This window comes from Hemitrygon akajei, chromosome 16, assembly GCF_048418815.1.
Source record: "Hemitrygon akajei chromosome 16, sHemAka1.3, whole genome shotgun sequence".
NCBI classification, from domain to species: Eukaryota; Metazoa; Chordata; class Chondrichthyes; order Myliobatiformes; family Dasyatidae; genus Hemitrygon; species Hemitrygon akajei.
The window spans coordinates 10,224,165-10,242,349 of NC_133139.1; the positions used below are offsets into that span (position 1 = coordinate 10,224,165).

The window sequence follows — 18,185 nt, forward strand, 5'->3', positions numbered from 1 at the left end:
ATTGCGTCTACTAAAGTTTTCAAGCTTATCAATTTTTTCCATGAGTTGTTTTCTTTCTGATGTCCAGGCATCATTATCATTTTCCATTTTATTCATTCTTCCACCCATTTCTTCCATTTTAATTTCCAAATCTGTAATTTTCTTTTCCATTTTTTCCTGTTTCTTTGTCATTTTATCAAACATAGTCTCCATATTTATCATTTTTTCTTTAATTACTTTTTGGTTACTTTTAATTACTTTTAATGCATTTAATTTTTCTAATTTATGCATTATTTGCCTCAAAGTCTTTTTTATATCTTCAGAGGAACTTTCATCTCCATCTTGGTCTGATTTTTCCAGAGAATCTGACTCTCTCTCAGATTCACTTTCGGTTTCAGTTGCAGCTGAGATTTGTAATTCTGGTTGCTCTCGTTTGCGCATGCTCGTTCCTTCACGTTTGCGCAATTCTCGTTGATCGTTTCCTTTAGAAATGGCCGATGCTGCCGCAGTTTCCTGTTCTGTATCGCCGGTGATGTATTGTACCTGAGTCCGCGGTTCTTCGGTAGAGGTAGGCCTTGATTCTGTTCCAACTTGAGCTGTCTTTGCGGTAGTAGTTTTCTTCATCCTCTGTTTATGAGGCATAACTTAAAACAATCCGGAGTAGTTTATAAGTAACCTTAAGAAAGTATTGACTAACTTTTCTTCACTTAAACATTAATTTATTGATTTTTTTTTTACGGGAGGGCTGGGTTCCAGCGTCTCGATCCTACGTCATCACGTGACGTTCCCTGTGATGAGGATGTTAGGAGAATTCAGGGTGACTTGGATAGGCTGAGTGAGTGGGCAGATACTTGGCAGATGACATTTAATGTGAATAAGTGTGAGGTTATCCACTTTGGGAGTAAGAACAGGAAGGCAGATTATTATCTGAATGGTGTAGAGTTATGTAACGGAGAAATACAAAGAGATCTAGGAGTCCTTGTTCATCAGTCACTGAAGGTGAATGAGCAAGTGCAGCAGGCAGTGAAGAAGGCTAATGGAATGTTGGCCTTTATTACAAAGGGAATTGAGTACAAGAGCAAGGAAATCCTCTTGCATTTGTACAGAGCCCTGGTGAGACCACACCTGGAGTATTGTGTACAGTTTTGGTCTCCAGGGTTAAGGAAGGACATCCTGGCTGTAGAGGAAGTGCAGCGTAGATTCACGAGGTTAATTCCTGGGATATCTGGACTGTCTTACGCAGAGAGGTTAGAGAGACTGGGCTTGTACACGCTGGAATTAAGGAGATTGAGAGGGGATCTGATTGAAACATATAAGATTATTAAGGGATTGGACAAGATAGAGGCAGGAAATATGTTCCAGATGCTGGGAGAGTCCAGTACCAGAGGGCATGGTTTGAGAATAAGGGGTAGGTCATTTAGGACAGAGTTAAGGAAAAACTTCTTCTCCCAGAGAGTTGTGGGGGTCTGGAATGCACTGCCTCGGAAGGTAGTGGAAGCCAATTCTCTGGATGCTTTCAAGAAGGAGCTAGATAGGTATCTTATGGATAGGGGAATCAAGGGATATGGGGACAAGGCAGGAACCGGGTATTGATAGTAGATGATCAGCCATGATCTCAAAATGACGGTGCAGGCTCGAAGGGCCGAATGGTCTACTTCTGCACCTATTGTCTATTGTCTATCTTCAGGGTGTGATGCCTCAAAAGAGAAGGCACTCATTATTAAGAAACCCCATCACCCAAGTCATACCCACTTCTCATTGCTACCATCAGGAAGGAGGTACAGGAGCCTGAAGGCACACACACAGTTCTATAGCTTCTTCCTTTCTGCTATCAGATTTCTGAATGGAGATTGAACCCACTGACACTAGTTCACTACTTTTTTTCCTCTTTTATACTACTTATTTAATTTTTGTAAATAGTCATTGCAATTTATAGTTATTTATTATGTATTGCAATGTACTGTTGCTGCAAAACTACAAGTTTCATAACATATGCTAGTGATGTTAAACCTGATTCCAGTTTTAGATTCCACTTGTGTTTTTCTTATGTTTCCTTATTATTGCATCAATTATAACCGACGCCCATTTGGTTCACTCCACTTACCAACTGTATAGCTATCATTAATACAGTTTTAATGGAAAACGTTCGATCACAAAGATCAAATAAATCCTCCAAGCTAGGTCCCAACAACTCTAGTACCATGGCATTGTACTTTCCACAAGGCCCAAAGTAGTAAACCTGAGGTATTCCCTCTGTAAAAAGAAAAAAAAACATGCTTTAATGAACAATTTAAAAATAAATCTACTAGGCATTATTAGATTCTGTGATTTCATTACAGTAGCAGACAGGAAACAACTGACCAAGAACTTGCATGATTTGAGAAGTACAGTGCCTATAAAAAGTATTCACACCCCCCCCCCAGAAGTTTTCAAGTTTCAATGTTTTACAACGTTAAATCACAGTGGATTTAACTTAGCTTTCTTTTGACACTAATCAACAGAATAGACTCTTTCGTGTTAAAGTGAAAACATTTCTACAAATTGGTCTAAATTTATTACAATTAATTATTTTGTGTTTAATAATTGTATTAGTATTCACCCCTATCAAATCAGTATTTAGTTGTTGCACCTTTGGCAGCAAGTACAGCCAAAATGTACTTGTAACGTGTGTGGACAGATTTCTATCAGCTTTGCACATCTGGACACTGCAACTTTTCTCCATTTTACTTTACAAAACTGCTCAAGCTCCATCGGATAACACAGGGATCATGAGTGAACGGCCCTTTAAGTCCAGCCACAAATTCTCATTTGGATTGAGGTTTGGTCTCTGACTTGTCCACTCCAAGGCATTCAATTTATTGTTTTTAATTTACTCCCATGTATCTTTGGCTTTAAGCTGGAAAACAAATTTCTCCAAGTCGCAGTTGTTACGTACCCTGTAACTGGGTCACTTACTAGCAAAGATAGAGAGGTCCGTTGAAGTCTGATGGTACTATTTTTAACAGTATTTATTGATAAAATACACAAAAATATTATCAATGCAAACATACAGATAATATACGTCATCAATACTAAATCTAAAAGCGCAGGTATAATAATAATCAATAAGAAATAGCTCTATCGTTGTCTAGGGGATAATGTATTGTCCGATGGAAATATAAAAGTCACTCAAGTTCATTCAAGCTGCAGCTTTTGGTTGGAGAGAGAGACGAGGTTTTTAGAACTTGCCCGGTTTTCCGTTTTATGATGTCGATCCTTCGAAATGGCATCGGTGATCTCTTCCTTAGCTAAGCCGCCTTCCGTGGTAGGGCCTCAATCCCGGGGCAACGGGAAAGGACACACGTAGGCCCTCCACCGGCTATTGCTATTAAACGCTGTCACGGAACTCCTAGCGTTTCTCCTGGTGCGTGTGTGGGGCTGTTCCCACAGACCCTCTTTTATCCCCACTCACAGGGTCTCAGATGTCAATCAGGGTGGAATGATGCCATCCCCCCAACCAGTCCACGTCGCCCGAGGGCTTCCACGAAGCACAGTATTCAATACACAATTCCGTCTCCAAGAGACAATGGCCGTTTCCCGTTGCTTTGTATGGTCGAAAGGCCAAACATTCCAAACGTCTCTCTCTCTCATTTCCTGGGTCTCCTGACCTGAATTAATAGCGATCTTGCGATTCTCAAAAAGGAGGGGACACAGGCGTAACACAGTTCTCCTGCAGACTGCATCAGGTTTTTCTCCAGGATTTCCCTTTATTTGCTGCATTCATTTTACCCTCTACATTCACAAACCTTCCAGGGCCTGTTGCAGTGAAGAATCCCCACAGTATGATGCAGCCAACATCATCCTTCATGGTAGGGAGAGTGCGATTGTGGGTTTTTGATAATGTGCGATGTTTGGCTTACACTGAACAAATTATTTAGTCTGATGGCCAAAAAGCACAATTTTGGTCTCATCAGGTCATAGAACCTTCTTCTAGCTGACTTCAGAGTCTCCCATATGCCTCCTGGCATACTCCAGCTGAGATTTCATGCAAGTTGTTTTTCCCACAGTACCTTTCTCTTTGTCATTCTCCAATAAAGCTGCAACTAAAACAGTTGTATGCACAGTCTCCCCATCTCAGCCACTGAAGCTTGTAACTCTTCCAGAGTCGTCTTAGGTCTCTTAGTGGCCATCCTCACTAGCCCCCTTCTTGCATGGTCACTCAGTTTTTGAGGACGGCCTGCTCTAGGCAGTTTTACAGCTGTGCCATATGCTTTCCATTTCTTAATGATTAACTTAGCTTTACTCCAAGTGATATTCAGTGACTTGACAATTTTCTTGTATTCATCTCCTGACTTACGCTTTCCAAAACCTTTTTGCGTAGGGAGTTGGAGTATTCTTTTGTCTTCATGGTGTAGTCTTTGCCAGGATATTGACTCACCAGCAGTTGAACTTCCCAGATACAGAGTACCACAATCAATTGAAACACCTTGATTGCACACAGGTGATCTCTGTTTAACTAATTATGTGACTTCTAAAACTAACTGGCTGCACCAGAGATGATCTGGTGTGTCATATTAAAGCCGATGATTACTTATTCAAAGAATTATTGTGTGTTTTATATTTATAATTAATTTAGATCACTTTGTGGAGATCTGCTTTCACTTTGACATGAATGCGTCTTTTCCTGTTGATCAGTGTCAAAAAAAACCAAATTCAATCATTGTGATTCAATGTTGTAAAACAATAAAACATGAAAACTTCTAAGGGGGGTGAATATATTTTATAGGCACCGTATACTACATTCTGTGCGAATGGTGAGGTCTCTACCAAAGGAAGTGCAAGGGGCTCCTTCCCTCCACCAGTCTGTAGGTCATCTTAAGGCAAGGTGTAGCACTTGTTTAGTCCCCCAGTCAGGATCATATGAAGCCTTGAGAGCAGCTGGTTCATATCATAAATCTCGGTTAGGTAACCACTTACGTCAGGCAGACTATTTCTGAAGAGCATTGATAGTGGCTGGGGCTACCCAGGTTGTAAAGACACTGCCCAGTAGGTGGCAATGACAAACCACTTCTACAGAAAAATTTGCCAAGAACGATCATGCTCAAGGAAAAACCATGATCCCCCATGTCATATGACACAACACATCATGATGATGACGACGACAATGACTATATTCAATAAGCACCAACTTCTGGGAAACTTTTTGAAATAAAAATTTCCTTTTGATCTCACTGCAAACACAAGCACAATGAAATGCAGATTATATCCAGTTCATTTTACTGGATTTATTAACACTCAGCTAGGCGCAGAATCATAAAGCGTAGTTAAAAATGGGTTGTAACTCAATTTCAGTCAAATTTTAAATCTTACAATTTGATTTTTTTTAAAACAGAGGTTTTGTGGGTATGTGTGTATGCACAGGTTCGAGAGATATTTTCCATACTCTTTATCCCTTTGGAAAAGAGAGGGTGTTGGGAGGGGTGAGAGCAGATTTTGCAGTAGTCACTCCTCTCCATGGCCATGAGACTATGAAGACTGCCAGCTGTGCCCGCTAATATGATGAACTGATAAGCGAGTTTTTGGACCTACTCTGGGCTGCACCAGGGTCTGGATCTGAGGACTCAATTTTGGTTTGGATCATTGTTGTTCGCTTAAATTGTTTGTGTGGGTTTTTTCCCCTCTTTCTCTTGCATATCAAGTGTAAGTCTTTTATTTTTATTCTTTAATAAAGGTTCTTTCAGGTTTCTTGCTTTGTGGCTACCCAAGAGCAAACAGATCTGAAGATTGTAAAATTTATACATTCTTTGATAATAAATGCACTTTGAATCTTCGAAATCTGAAGGAATATTTAAGAGAAGTTGGAACAGGTATATGGATGAGAATGATGTGTACAGCTATAGTCCAGAACATGTAGGTGAGGCTAGGCAGGAAAGCAGGTTGGCACAGACTAGATGGGCCAAAGAGCACAACAGCACAGAAACAGGCCCTAGGACTATGACAAGGCAAGATTCTTTTGAAAGCCTGGAAAATTAAATTTTTGAGGGAAAAGAAACCAATTATGTGCCCAATAAGGTTCACTTGTTATACTGGGAGAAATAATTAAAAGATCAAATCACCACTCATCAGTAGATTTTCTGAACACCACAGTGACATGATACAGCTCTAACGGATTTACTACTGATGCAGCCTCATAGCATGAGTGGGTTGCTTGGTGTATGTCACAGGAAAGCAACATCTATCAAAAACCGCCACCAACTAGGCCATGTCTCTTCTCGCTGCTGCAATCAGGAAGATGATAAGGGAGCCTCTAATTCTACACCGCCAGGTTCAGATACAGTTATTACCCCTCAACCATCAGGTTCCTGAATGAGAAGATAACTTCACACGCCTCAACAATGAATTGATTGTACAACCTATGGGCTCACTTTCAAGGTCTCCACCACTCATGTTCTCAGTAATTATTTAATGTATTTGCAGAATTTGTCTTTTGCACATTGGTTGGTTGTCCACTTGGTTGTGTGTTGTTTTTCATTAATTCTGTTGTGTTTCTTTGTATTTACTGTGAATGCCAACAAGAAAACGAATCTCAAGGTGCTCTATGGTGACATATATATAAATTTACTTTGAAATTTGAACCCTGCAGTTCAGAAAGTTGTCGCTCTTCTGGCACACCACATTGAAGGATCAGAATCCACAAAGCCCTTGTTTGAAGTTTCCATATGTATAGAATGTTTTCATGATGATTAGAGCAATAAAAGAATGAATTTGGCACAAATAACCCTTCTAAATACCAGCTGGTGTAGTGGCTTCAGCAAGTGGTCACGAGTTCAAAACCAGCCAGCTCCTTGCACTCTTTTTAATTAGAAATCAAATTTTCTATTGGATTGAGGTCAGGGCTTTGTGATGGCCACTCCAATCCCTTGACTTTGTTGTCCTTAAGCAATTTTGCCACAACTTTAGAGGTACAGGATATACTATAAATGCATACTGTATTTTAAATATGTATTGTATAAAGAAAATGGACATGAAGATGAAGTGAGATCAGTGTGATAGGAGAGTGGATGATACAGGAGATGATATTACAGGTAAATACATGATATGGCGCATGGTATTAAAAAAATGTATATGAAGTTTCACTATGAGTGTGGTTTGCAAAATCAACCTAGATCAACTTTCCTGACCCACTTTGAATGTAATTATCCCTCCTTTAATGAGGGACAACTGAATTCCAGATGTGGTCTCACCAAAGCCTCGTAACTTTGGAAACAAGGCTTGCCTTTCTTTCATGCTCCACCTTACTTGCAAAAAAAGGCCTAATCAAAGGCACAGGAGCCTCCGGACCTACACCACCAGGTTGAAGGAACAGTTACTACCCTCAACCATCAGGCTCTTGAACCAGAGGGGTAACTTCACTTTCCTATCGATGAAATGTTCCCACAACCAATGGACTCACTTTCAAGGACTCTTCATCTCATATTCTTGTTATTTATTACCGTATTATTTTTTCTTTCTAAGTAGTATTTGCACATTGGCTGTCCATCCTCTTGGTGCATGTTTTCATAGATTTGATTATGGTTATTGGATTTATTGAGTGTGCCCTCAAGAAAATGAATCTCTGGGTGACATATATGAACTTTGATTAAGAACTTTGAACTTTAATTATTTGCTTTATTTTGATGTTAGCCCTGTGCTTCATGGACAAGGACACCCAAGTCCCACTGTACATTAGTCTCAATAAACAAGTATTTCTCTATTCTTTCTACTGAAGTGGATAACTTCACTTTTCCCCGTGATAGTCCAACAGACATATTTGCCCATTTTACAACTTGCTTTCCTATCCATCTTTCTGGATCCCTAGACCAATATAACAGGGAAGATAAAATCAGTGCACTAGATTCCACACAGCATCACTAAATCCAACCTACTGCAAACACGCCTCAGCTGCCATTTGATTTCCAGCATCTCTTGTGTTTATGGCCAGCTCCCATAGCTAGTGTTATATGTAAGAAATATTTTTATCTCACCCCAATGGGTGACATGGTAGCATATGGGAACGTGGCAGCTGTTAGAAAGGGGATCAACTTCTGCCACTCTCTGTAAGGAGTTTGCACATTCTCTCCATGACTACGCAAGTGCTCCGGTTTCCTCCCACATTCCAAAAAGATGTATGGGTAGGGTTAGGGAATTGTGAGCAAGCTACACTGGTGACACTTGCAGGCTGCCTAGCACAATTTTTGCTGATTTGATATGTTGCAAACAAAGCATTTCACTGTATGTTTTGGTATAATCTGACAAGCTAACCTTAATCTTATTTTATATAAATGCTCTGCACAACAGAATTTGTGTCTCTAATAACAGATCAATATTCTAAAAAAAATAGACTATGCTGGGAACTTTACTGACAAACCAATGACCTGATGAAGGTCTTTAAAATTCTGAAGATACAATAGCAGAACAGAGATGATGCTTTCACCATGGGAGGTGACTAGAAATGGCATTATCGCTTACAGATGACTCCTTAAGGTTGTTATAGTCGGGGGGGTGGTGAGGATGAGCTCCCTCTACCTATTAAATGCTCCCAATTGTGTGCATCTCAAATAGCTTCTGCTGACCTTCATGTATGGCTTAGCTGGAACCGTTCCTACTGACAGGAGAAGGGACAAAGGCAGGTTACTAGTGCCTTAAAACTAGTCATTTCAGGCAGATGGGGCTCGTCAGCAAGTTTAGCAGCTCACGTTGAAGGAAAACTCTGATCTCATACCTCTGTTGGCCTTGCGGCTATACCTACACATGGGGAAGGCTTCGGGAGTGAACCCAGAGGAAAAATCGGAGCTGGAGTCCCTGAGGCAGTCCTACTTTGAGTTCAGTGCTGACTGGCAACTCCTGCAGCAGTACCAGTGCCAAACTGTATCAACCTCTGCTGTTCCTTTGGATTCATCAGCTGCATGGAGGTAGGGAGCCTTCCATATGAACAACAGCTTGCCCTCTATATCATACTGCCCTGGCTTGTGTATCACGTAGAAAGCAAAATCTGTGGTTGGCCCCGACCAATGGAGGGCCTCACTAACAGATCCAATTTAGCCAGAAGTTATCAAATTGTGGAAGACACACCACAAAGCAGAGCAGAGGTGTCTAAAGGAGAAGCTAGGTAAACAATAAGGAATGGAATAATATAACATTAGGGTTAGTTGAAATATGGGTGAAGGCACGTGTACAGCATATACACATGTGGTCTTTTTGGGCCAAAAGACAATCTTTATTGCTGCAAATGCTTGATAAAAAAAAATATAGTTCAGAAGGTATCAAATGTTTTGATTTAACTATATAAACAATTTTAAAACATCTGAAACATTCAAAAGGATCATCTTTGTTTAAAACTTATTGCCCAAAGTACATAAATAACTTTCCAACCACAGAATCATCAGGATGGAACTTCAAAACATTTCAACATATCAAGCTGATTAGTAATGTAAAGACTTAATTCTTTAAGTGTGAAAATTAATGCTTCATACATTTTTATACTCAATCTTCTAACCCATGTGACAAGTGATTAAATAATGCTCCATATGGGGAGACTGAGGCTTCCTATCAATGAAACATTTGTCATGAGCTCATGCTTATATCTTTGGAGCATGTGGAACCATATTTCACCAGAAATGATGGTGTCTACATCAAAAGGAAGAAAAGGGAAGCTTCTTATGAAACAAATTTCCACAGATGTTCCAATGAAGTTTTGTACACATCAAACAAGTGTTTGATGTTTATCTGCTTCATCAAAATATAATGTAACATAAGGGCTATTATCCTTAGCCCATGATGTGGTGCCCACTTTTTAACCCACTCTAAGATCAATCCAACCGTTCTCTCCCACATTGCCCTCCATTTTTTTTATCATCCATGTACCTATCTAAGAGCTTCTTAAATATCCCTAGTGCATCTGCCTCAAGACCACCCCCGCAGTACATTCTATGCATTCCCCCTCTAGTGTTTGCATGGGAGAAGACAAGATATGTTCATGGACTCCAGGATTTGGACGAGTGTACTTTGTTTTGTGTGATTGTATTTTACCGCTGTCTATATGTGCTAGGTACAACTGTTGGCACTAGGATTTGCACAACATTGTTTCATTCGGCTGTATTTGTGCATATTCATATCTTGTTGAATCACAATTAAACTTGAACATAAAGTCTTTAACTTGCATTTTCTTGTGGGAATGCTCAATAAATCTACAGAATAATAATCATAACAGAATCAATGTACTGCACCAACTTGGGCATTCAACTTGTGTGCAAGAGACAACAAACCATGCAAGTACTGAAAGAAAGACACAATAAAAATAAATAAGTAAACAATACATATCAAGAGCATGAGATGAAGTCCTTGAAAGTGAGTCCGTTAGTTGTGGGAACAGTTCAATAATGGGGCAAGTGAAGTTAAGTACAGTTATCCCCTTTGGTTCAAGAGCCTGATGGTTGAGGGGTATTAACTGTTCTTGAATCTGGTGGTTGGAGTCCTGAAGAAGAGCAAGAAGACAGCACATCTTGGGTGGTGAGGGTCTCTGATAATGGATCCTGCTTTTGTGTAAATGTGCTCAATGGTGGAGAGGGTTTTAGCTGTGATGGACTGGGTCATATCCACTTTTTGCAGTATTTCCCAATCAAAGGCATTGGTGTTTCCATACCAGATGGTGATGGAGTCAGTCAATATACTCCCCAACACACATCTATAGAAGTCTGTCAAAGTTTTAGACATCATGCCGAATCTTCACAAACTCCTAAATAAGTATAGCGCTGCTGTGCTTTCTTCGTAATTGCACTTACGTGCTGAGGCCCAGTTCAGGCCCTCTGAAATAATAACACTTGAGGAATTTAAAGCTGCAGTGCCTCTCCACTCTGATGAGGACTGGCTCAAGGACCTCTTGTCTCCTCCTGAAGTTAATAATAATCTCCACGGTTTTGCTGACATTAAGTAAGACGTTGTTGCTGTGGCACCACTCAGCCAAATTACCAATCTCCATCCTATGTGCTGATTCTCCACCACCTTTGATTTGGCCTGCGAAAGTGGTGTGGTCAGTAAACTTGTATATGGCATTGGAGATGTGCTTAGCCACACAGTCCTAGGTGTAAAGTGAGTAGAGCCGCGGGGGGGGGGGGGGGGGGGGGGGAGGGAAACTGATCATACAGCCTTGTGGTGCACCTGTGCTAATGGAGATTGTGGAGGAGAATCCAAACTGACTGGGGTCTGCAAGTAAGCAAATTAAGGATCCAATTGCACAAGGTGGTATTGAGGCCAAAGTCTTGAGGCTTACAGATTAGTTTGAGGGTATTATGGTACTGAATGTTGAACTTTCATTACTGTGCTTTCTGGCTTCAACATGTATCCTAGTTGGATAATAATTTTCACGTTTTCCAATATGTGCTCAGCTCTGCCCTTACCCATCTCCATAATGTCCTCTATTCCCATTGTTACGAATGTGCCACAACTCTGAGGGGCCGAAGGGTACAAAGTAGCCCCCTCCTTTTTGAGAATCGCAAGATCGCTATTAATTCAGGTCTGGGGACCCAGGAAATGAGAGAGAATCCTCAAGGGTTTGGAATGTGTGTCCTGCCCTCAGCGAGACAAAGCCACGGATACCGGCCATTGTCTCTTGGAGACGGAATTGTGTATTGAGTACTGTACTATTCATTGAAGCCCTCAGGGAATGACCAGAGTGGGCTGGTTGAGGGATTGCATCATCCCAACCTGATTGACATCTGAGACCCCGTGAGTAAGGATAAAAGAGGGTCTGGGGAACAACCCCTTTAGACGCACCAGGAGAAACGCTAGAAATCCTGTGACAGCGTTTAAGAGCGACAGCCGGTGGGGCCCGCGTGCTTCCTTTCCCTTGCCAGGGATTGGCGGCCATACCACGGAAGACGGCTTAGCTAAAGGAGTGGACACCAACGAAATTTCAAAGGATCGACATCATAAAAAGGAAAAAGCTGGCAAGTTTCAAAAATCCCTCTCTTGACTCAAACCAAAGGCTGAAACCTGTATGAACTGAATGACTTTTATCTTTCCATCGGACAATACATTATCCCCTAGACAACGACAGAGCTTATTTCTTATTGATTATTATTATACCTGCATTTTTAGAGTGAGTATTGACAACGCATATTATCTGTATGTTTGCATTGATATTATTTTTGTGTATTTTTACCAATAAATACTGTTAAAAATAGTACCATCAGACTTCAACGGACCTCTCTATCTTTGCTGGTAAGTGACCCAGTTACGGGGTACGTAACACCATAATCCTACAAAGTTTCAGGACCTGTTTCCTGAGAATCCCCAATATTCATTCATCACTCCTTCTAGATCTTCAGCTGCAAGTCCCATGGTCTGGAATTTCAATACTAAGTCTCTCAGTCACTAAATGCCTTTCAAAATTTTTCGGTCATGAGCATAACATGTTATTACGTGGCTTGGCATCAAACTTTATTTGATAATGCACATGTGAAGTATTTTTGGGCATGTTATACATGTTCTACAAATGCAAATTATTATTGGCATTATTTAAGATTTTTCAAGAAATAGTTCTCAAAGTGTATTTCAACATTTGATTGTCACTTTGATAGTGACAAACTGGGGAAAGTGATAGATATTTAAAAAAATTTAAATTAAAAAATGAAAGCCAATTTTAATAATCCTTAATAAAACCTTACATCACAAAAACATTGCCATTTAAGCCCTAGAAATGAATTCTGTCAAATCACACTTTCAGCTTTCTGTGGGAACATTTCACAACATATTACTCTGACCAAGAGGAAAACTTAAAATTACAAAAATAAAATCATGCCAGACATTATGAGATAGCACAAATAAGAGAATATTAAAAATGGAGATACACTTGTTAAGTACTTTTATTTTCAAATCATTTCGGCTTGCCTGTAGGTAATGTCTTAACCTTATTTTACATTAATAACCAAAGAGAATGAATGAAAATTCCATAGATAGAAAAGACTGTTCAGCAATTATTTCAAATTAACTGGAAGGCTCTTATAACATTAAAGCTTGTCACAGAGCTGATAAATAATATGAGTGAATAATAATTTAGGTTGAAAGGCAACATTAAGATTCAGTAAGCTTGTTAATTTTAATGTTAAAACATGGTAAAAACATTTATGAACTTAAGATTTCTGAAAATAGGTTTGCAGGAAATGCAAAATGAGACCAAGATTAAAATGGAAAGGAGAGGCAATACATGAGCACTTAACAGTATTCCATCCTCCTTCCCCACACTGCTGAGAGATTATCAAAATAATCAAATGAAAATTCTGATGCAAATAGAAAACAGAGAACACAGGTCCACAAACTATTGATGCAAAGTAGGATTACAATGGCAATTACCATGAGATTGTGTGTTTTCTACCCAAAGAATAAAACTAAACTCTTGAATTAAATGAATTTTCACAATGAACATCTTCTAACAGACAAAAATATTTAGTTTTACAAATCAATCATCAAAACACTCCCAAACAACCTGTGTAAGGCAATGTAATTATACCAAATTTTACAATTATTTAATTTTTTCTATTTTTAAAGGGGAAATTAGAATAAGCAGAGAGAGGCAACTAGTGAAGACATTGCATCTGATTTTAATTATGAAACAAGTATTTATTTTTTATATTATTTCCTACCTGCATTGCCCAGTTGCTTGTAGAATCTGTACTCCAAATGAAGCTGTGGAGCCCTGGATTTTATAGGTTCCTACGACAAGTACAGAATGATATTAGTACTATCAACATTTTTTAAATGAACCATGAACACAAAAAAATAAGTGATGAAAAGAAATTCTTCTGGTAGCCAAGTTTGGATTGATAGCACAACTCATTCAACAGCAACTTGTATAAGTTTCATATTTAGTCTTTTCCAGTAAGATAAGAGTTGCAGTTCTCTACGATTCTGGGGAATAGTCCAAGTTGACTGATTTGAGAATCAGGATACAATACTGCTGTTCTTCATGCCAATTAAAAATACAAACAGCCGAACTATTAGCTGTAGGAGAACCTGTTAATTAAAATTGAATGCAAAATCCCCCAATTTGTTTTTCAGAAAGCAATGCAAGAGTTCATTTCTTCAGTCAGAACCAACATTGAGTTTGAAACTTAAAAACTGCAGATGCTGGAAAATGGAAACAAAAACACAAAATGCTGGAAACAATCTACAGACATGCAACACTTGGGAAAATACAGACTTAATCTTTCAGGTAGAAGATCAGTTCTAACCTGAAATAGCAACTATTTCTCTTGCCAAATATGCTAGGCTGAATGTCAAATAATTATGGACCGGAATGGCTGAGGAGCACTTAAAGTTTTCCTTTGCCATCCTGAGCCTCCATTTATTTATCACCTCTGTCACTGCACTGTAAATACTTTAAACCACTTCTTTATGTTGATTACATTGGAAATACATATTGGTATTTATGTACATTTTATTCCATTTCTGCAGGCAGGCAGCATCTATGGAGAGGAAGAGAGAGTCAACATTTTGGGCCAAGACCCTTCATCAGGTTCCTTCATAGCCCTGAAGGGCTCAGCCCGAAATGTCAGCTCCCCATTCCTCTCCATCAATGCTGCCTGACCTACTGAGTTCTTCTGACATTTTGTATGTACTACTGTGGATTTCCAGCATCTGCAGAACATCCTGATTATTCCAGATCTGTAATTTAATCTATAACTTTTTAAAATAATTTTTTTTAATACTTTTTAAAATCGTTTATGTAACACCCTGGGAAAGGTTTCACTGTTAATGTAATGGCTTTTCTGTAGCAGCAGTGTTTGGGTTATGGCTAGAGATAACAGGTGCTTTGGAATGTGCGCCGTCCAATGAAGGGAGGTGTTTTTTCTTGTTGTGTGCCTGAGAACGAGGTGATCTGGGTCTTTTGTTCGGTGAGTGATGAAGAGAGAAAACGCCAGAAAGGAGAGGTTGTAGGCAGCAGGATAGAGTGGACTTGGAGTGGGGCGGGAGTCAATGAAGCCTGGGGGAAATCGATGGAGGACCAACGGAAGGAAAACAATGAGCTCCAACTTGTTCACATTAAACTCTTTCAGTAAAACGGGTCCTTTTCTCTTCTTTACTAACCCTTTAGTCAAATTAGGAATTATAAAGCTAAATTGCATGTAATTTCTGTTATTTCGTGGTACTGATTTGTAACAGGGGAACAGATCACGCAGCAACCAGACAAACAAGAGGTTTTGCACCTCAGGTTCCACACATTTGGCGGGGCCACAGACCGTCTTCCCTAGACTAACACCGCCAGCCGAACCTGAGGGTTACATTTATAATTGTTAAATGTTGTTTCTTATTCCACACCATGCCCTGAACCAACACACCACAGCAAATGTAAATGCAGATGGTGAATAAAGTAGACCCTTGATTCTTGACTTCAGGCTTCTACAGTCTTCTAATGACATCTTACCAATCTCACAATTTGTGTTGCTTCATCCCTAACTCACTAAGATTCAATCTTCCTTTGACTGCAACTTATTCCAGTTCTTTTGAAGTGATGTCTTCCTGAAACTTTTAATCATAAATTTCTCACTATTGACGTCTCATGAAATACTGAAACATTCTGTGGATGTTAGCTTGATGGAATGGCGCGGGCGGCAAAAAGAAGGCATGATAGCCACTGGCCAAGAATTAACTCAACAGTTGATATCACAGACTACTGTTAACCAAACACACACTAATATGGATTTTACATGTTATCATAACTAATGTAATATGTCCTCCTTTTATTGCAAATTTAACCAAGTCATGCAGGAAAGACTGGAAAAAAAAAGTCATTCAAAAGCAATTTTATGTAGCATCCACACCAGGGCCATAAGACGCAAAAACAGTTACTTTCCCCAAACAGTAAGGCTGATCAACACCCCCACACACTAAACACCCCTCCACCGCTACTTTATCATTCCTGCCAGTCACCTTTATGTACAGACACTGCTGTGCCAGGCATTAATTTCTGGAGAAATACAAGATAGTTTATATACATTTACAGTATTCATATTTATTTATTTCATTATTGTGTTCTTTATCTTTTGTGTTTTTCTTTGTGCTGCATCAGTTCTGGAGTAACAATAATATCAGTTTTCTTTTACACTTGTGTACTAGAAATGACATTAAATAATCTTGAACCTTGAATGAATTAAAAGAACTCAGCAATAAATGATCTGCTGTTTTTATACCCAGAATAGCCATGATTACAACACACTTGAAATTACACAGGAATCTGCAATTTTACTAGTCCCACTGCTTTTAACTTTACTGTTTATATTTTCAAAAGTGAATCCAAATTGGGTTCCTACTGCTAACTCTCAGGCTACCTACATTTGATTAGGCAGCTGAGAAAATTAGAGCTCTCAGTTGTTTTCACAGATCATTGTTATCGTAATCAAAGGTCTATTCAGCCATTTATGCTATAATAATAAAAATCTGCCTTCAGCATTCTTTTAAAACAGCAAAAGCACTTTTCTTTAGCCACCTAAAATGAGCCAATTTCTAAAATGATTCAGCACTTACATTACTTCTAACAAAACTGCAAGTAAACGTGCAATATAGTTTTTCTATATTTATGTAGGAACAATGCTATAGTTATGCTTACCAAGGATCAAAGTAAGCATTTTGTAATCCATAACCAACATTTACAATGCTAAACCATAGTTTTGCAGTCAGTTATGCAAGTCTCCAGAACAGTAAACAAAATTGGGACATTCAGTTTATAAAGTCACAAATGGACAAAGCTTTAGACCAGATGGCTCCGAATCCAGCCGCCATCTGGGCTCATTTCACAGGCTGGCAGCACAACCACACCACTTGTGAGAGAATTCCATCGAAACATACACACTGACACTAGGTTAGGAACTGGATATGAAATACATCCAGCTTCTTGGCCCACCAAATACAGGAGTATCTCTATACTCTGTGGTGGATTCAGGTGCTGAGTAAGAAGTCATATAACATTGCTGTGAAAATGGTTGACTGACCATTAGCAAGGTCCACTCAATAGCACTTAATCAACAGGAGCTCATCTAATGTACAGGTCCTGCACAGTTATGAACACCCTGATCTACAGATATCTTGTACATATGAACCAGTGTTTGGGAGACCAGGGAGGTGAATTTACCAGCTGCTGTAGTAGCTGCAGGCATTTTCTGCCGGGTGGGGATGTGGCATTTCCGCTTGCCTTTCTCTTTACTGTATCCATCCCCTCCAGCAGCAATCCGGAGGTGGAGTGGGGGGGGGGAGAGAGAGAGAGAGAGGAGGTGAGCTAGGCAGAGCTGGGGGAGCACTGAGAAGACGCTCTCGATCACTGAGTCAGTGAGGTTGGCTGGTGGCTGTTCTTGCATCACTACGGTTTCTATGATCACTTCCCACACACTGTTCTCCATTTACGAATAGTCTGGATTACAGATGGCTCTCAGGAATTGTCAGCTTGCCAGAAAGCCAGATCTAAGAGACTGCAGGTGCTGGAACCTGGAGAAGATCGCACTCGGAGTGCTATGAGCAGTTTTGGGCTGCTTATCTAAGAAAGGATGTGCAGGCATTGGAGAGGGTCTAGAGGAGGTTCATGAGAATGATCCCTGGAATAAACGGGTTAACCTACGAGTGCTTGATGTCTCCAGGCCAATAATCACTGGGGTTTAGAAGAATGAGAGGAGATCCTATTGAAACCTATTGAAAATTGAAAGGCCTAGATAGAATCAATGTGGAGAGGATGTTTCCTATAGTGGGGGAGTCTAGGGCCAGAGGGTATAGCTTCAGAATAGAAGGACGTGATGAGGATGGATTTCTTTAGCCAGAGGGTGATGAAACTGTTGAATTCATTGTGACAGATGGTCATGGAGGCCAAGTCATTAAGTATTTTTAAGCAGGGGTTAATAGGTTCTTGATTAGCAAGGGTATCAAAGGTTAAGAGGAGAAGGCAAAAGTATGGGGTTGAGAAGGATAATAAATCAGCCATGATGGAATGGTGGAGCAGACTCGATGGGCTAAATGGCCTAATTTTGCTCCTACATTTTATGGTCTAAGACAATCTTATGGAGAAAGTGTCAAGCAGCATCTGTGGGTGGGATTTCCACCCAAAATGCTAACTGATCCTGCTCAGTCAGTCAAGCCTCTAGTACATCCTTAGGTTGCGTTGGCTGTTAACACAAACAATGTACTTCACCAACACAAGAGATGCTGCG

The 18,185-nt window shown here is 39.8% G+C and overlaps 1 protein-coding gene across 4 annotated transcripts in view; it reads right to left on the bottom strand.

The window, feature by feature from the left end:
- The window catches only part of LOC140739745 (casein kinase I), a 148,401-nt gene that overhangs the window by 51,149 nt on the left and 79,067 nt on the right, over positions 1-18,185 (bottom strand). For all 4 annotated transcript variants that reach the window (XM_073068218.1, XM_073068217.1, XM_073068220.1 and 1 more), the window contains exons 4-5: positions 13,638-13,707; positions 2,084-2,232 (exon numbers count right to left, since the gene is read on the bottom strand). In XM_073068218.1, coding sequence (XP_072924319.1) covers positions 2,084-2,232; positions 13,638-13,707 — 219 coding nt within the window. The remainder of the gene's footprint in view (positions 1-2,083; positions 2,233-13,637; positions 13,708-18,185) is intronic.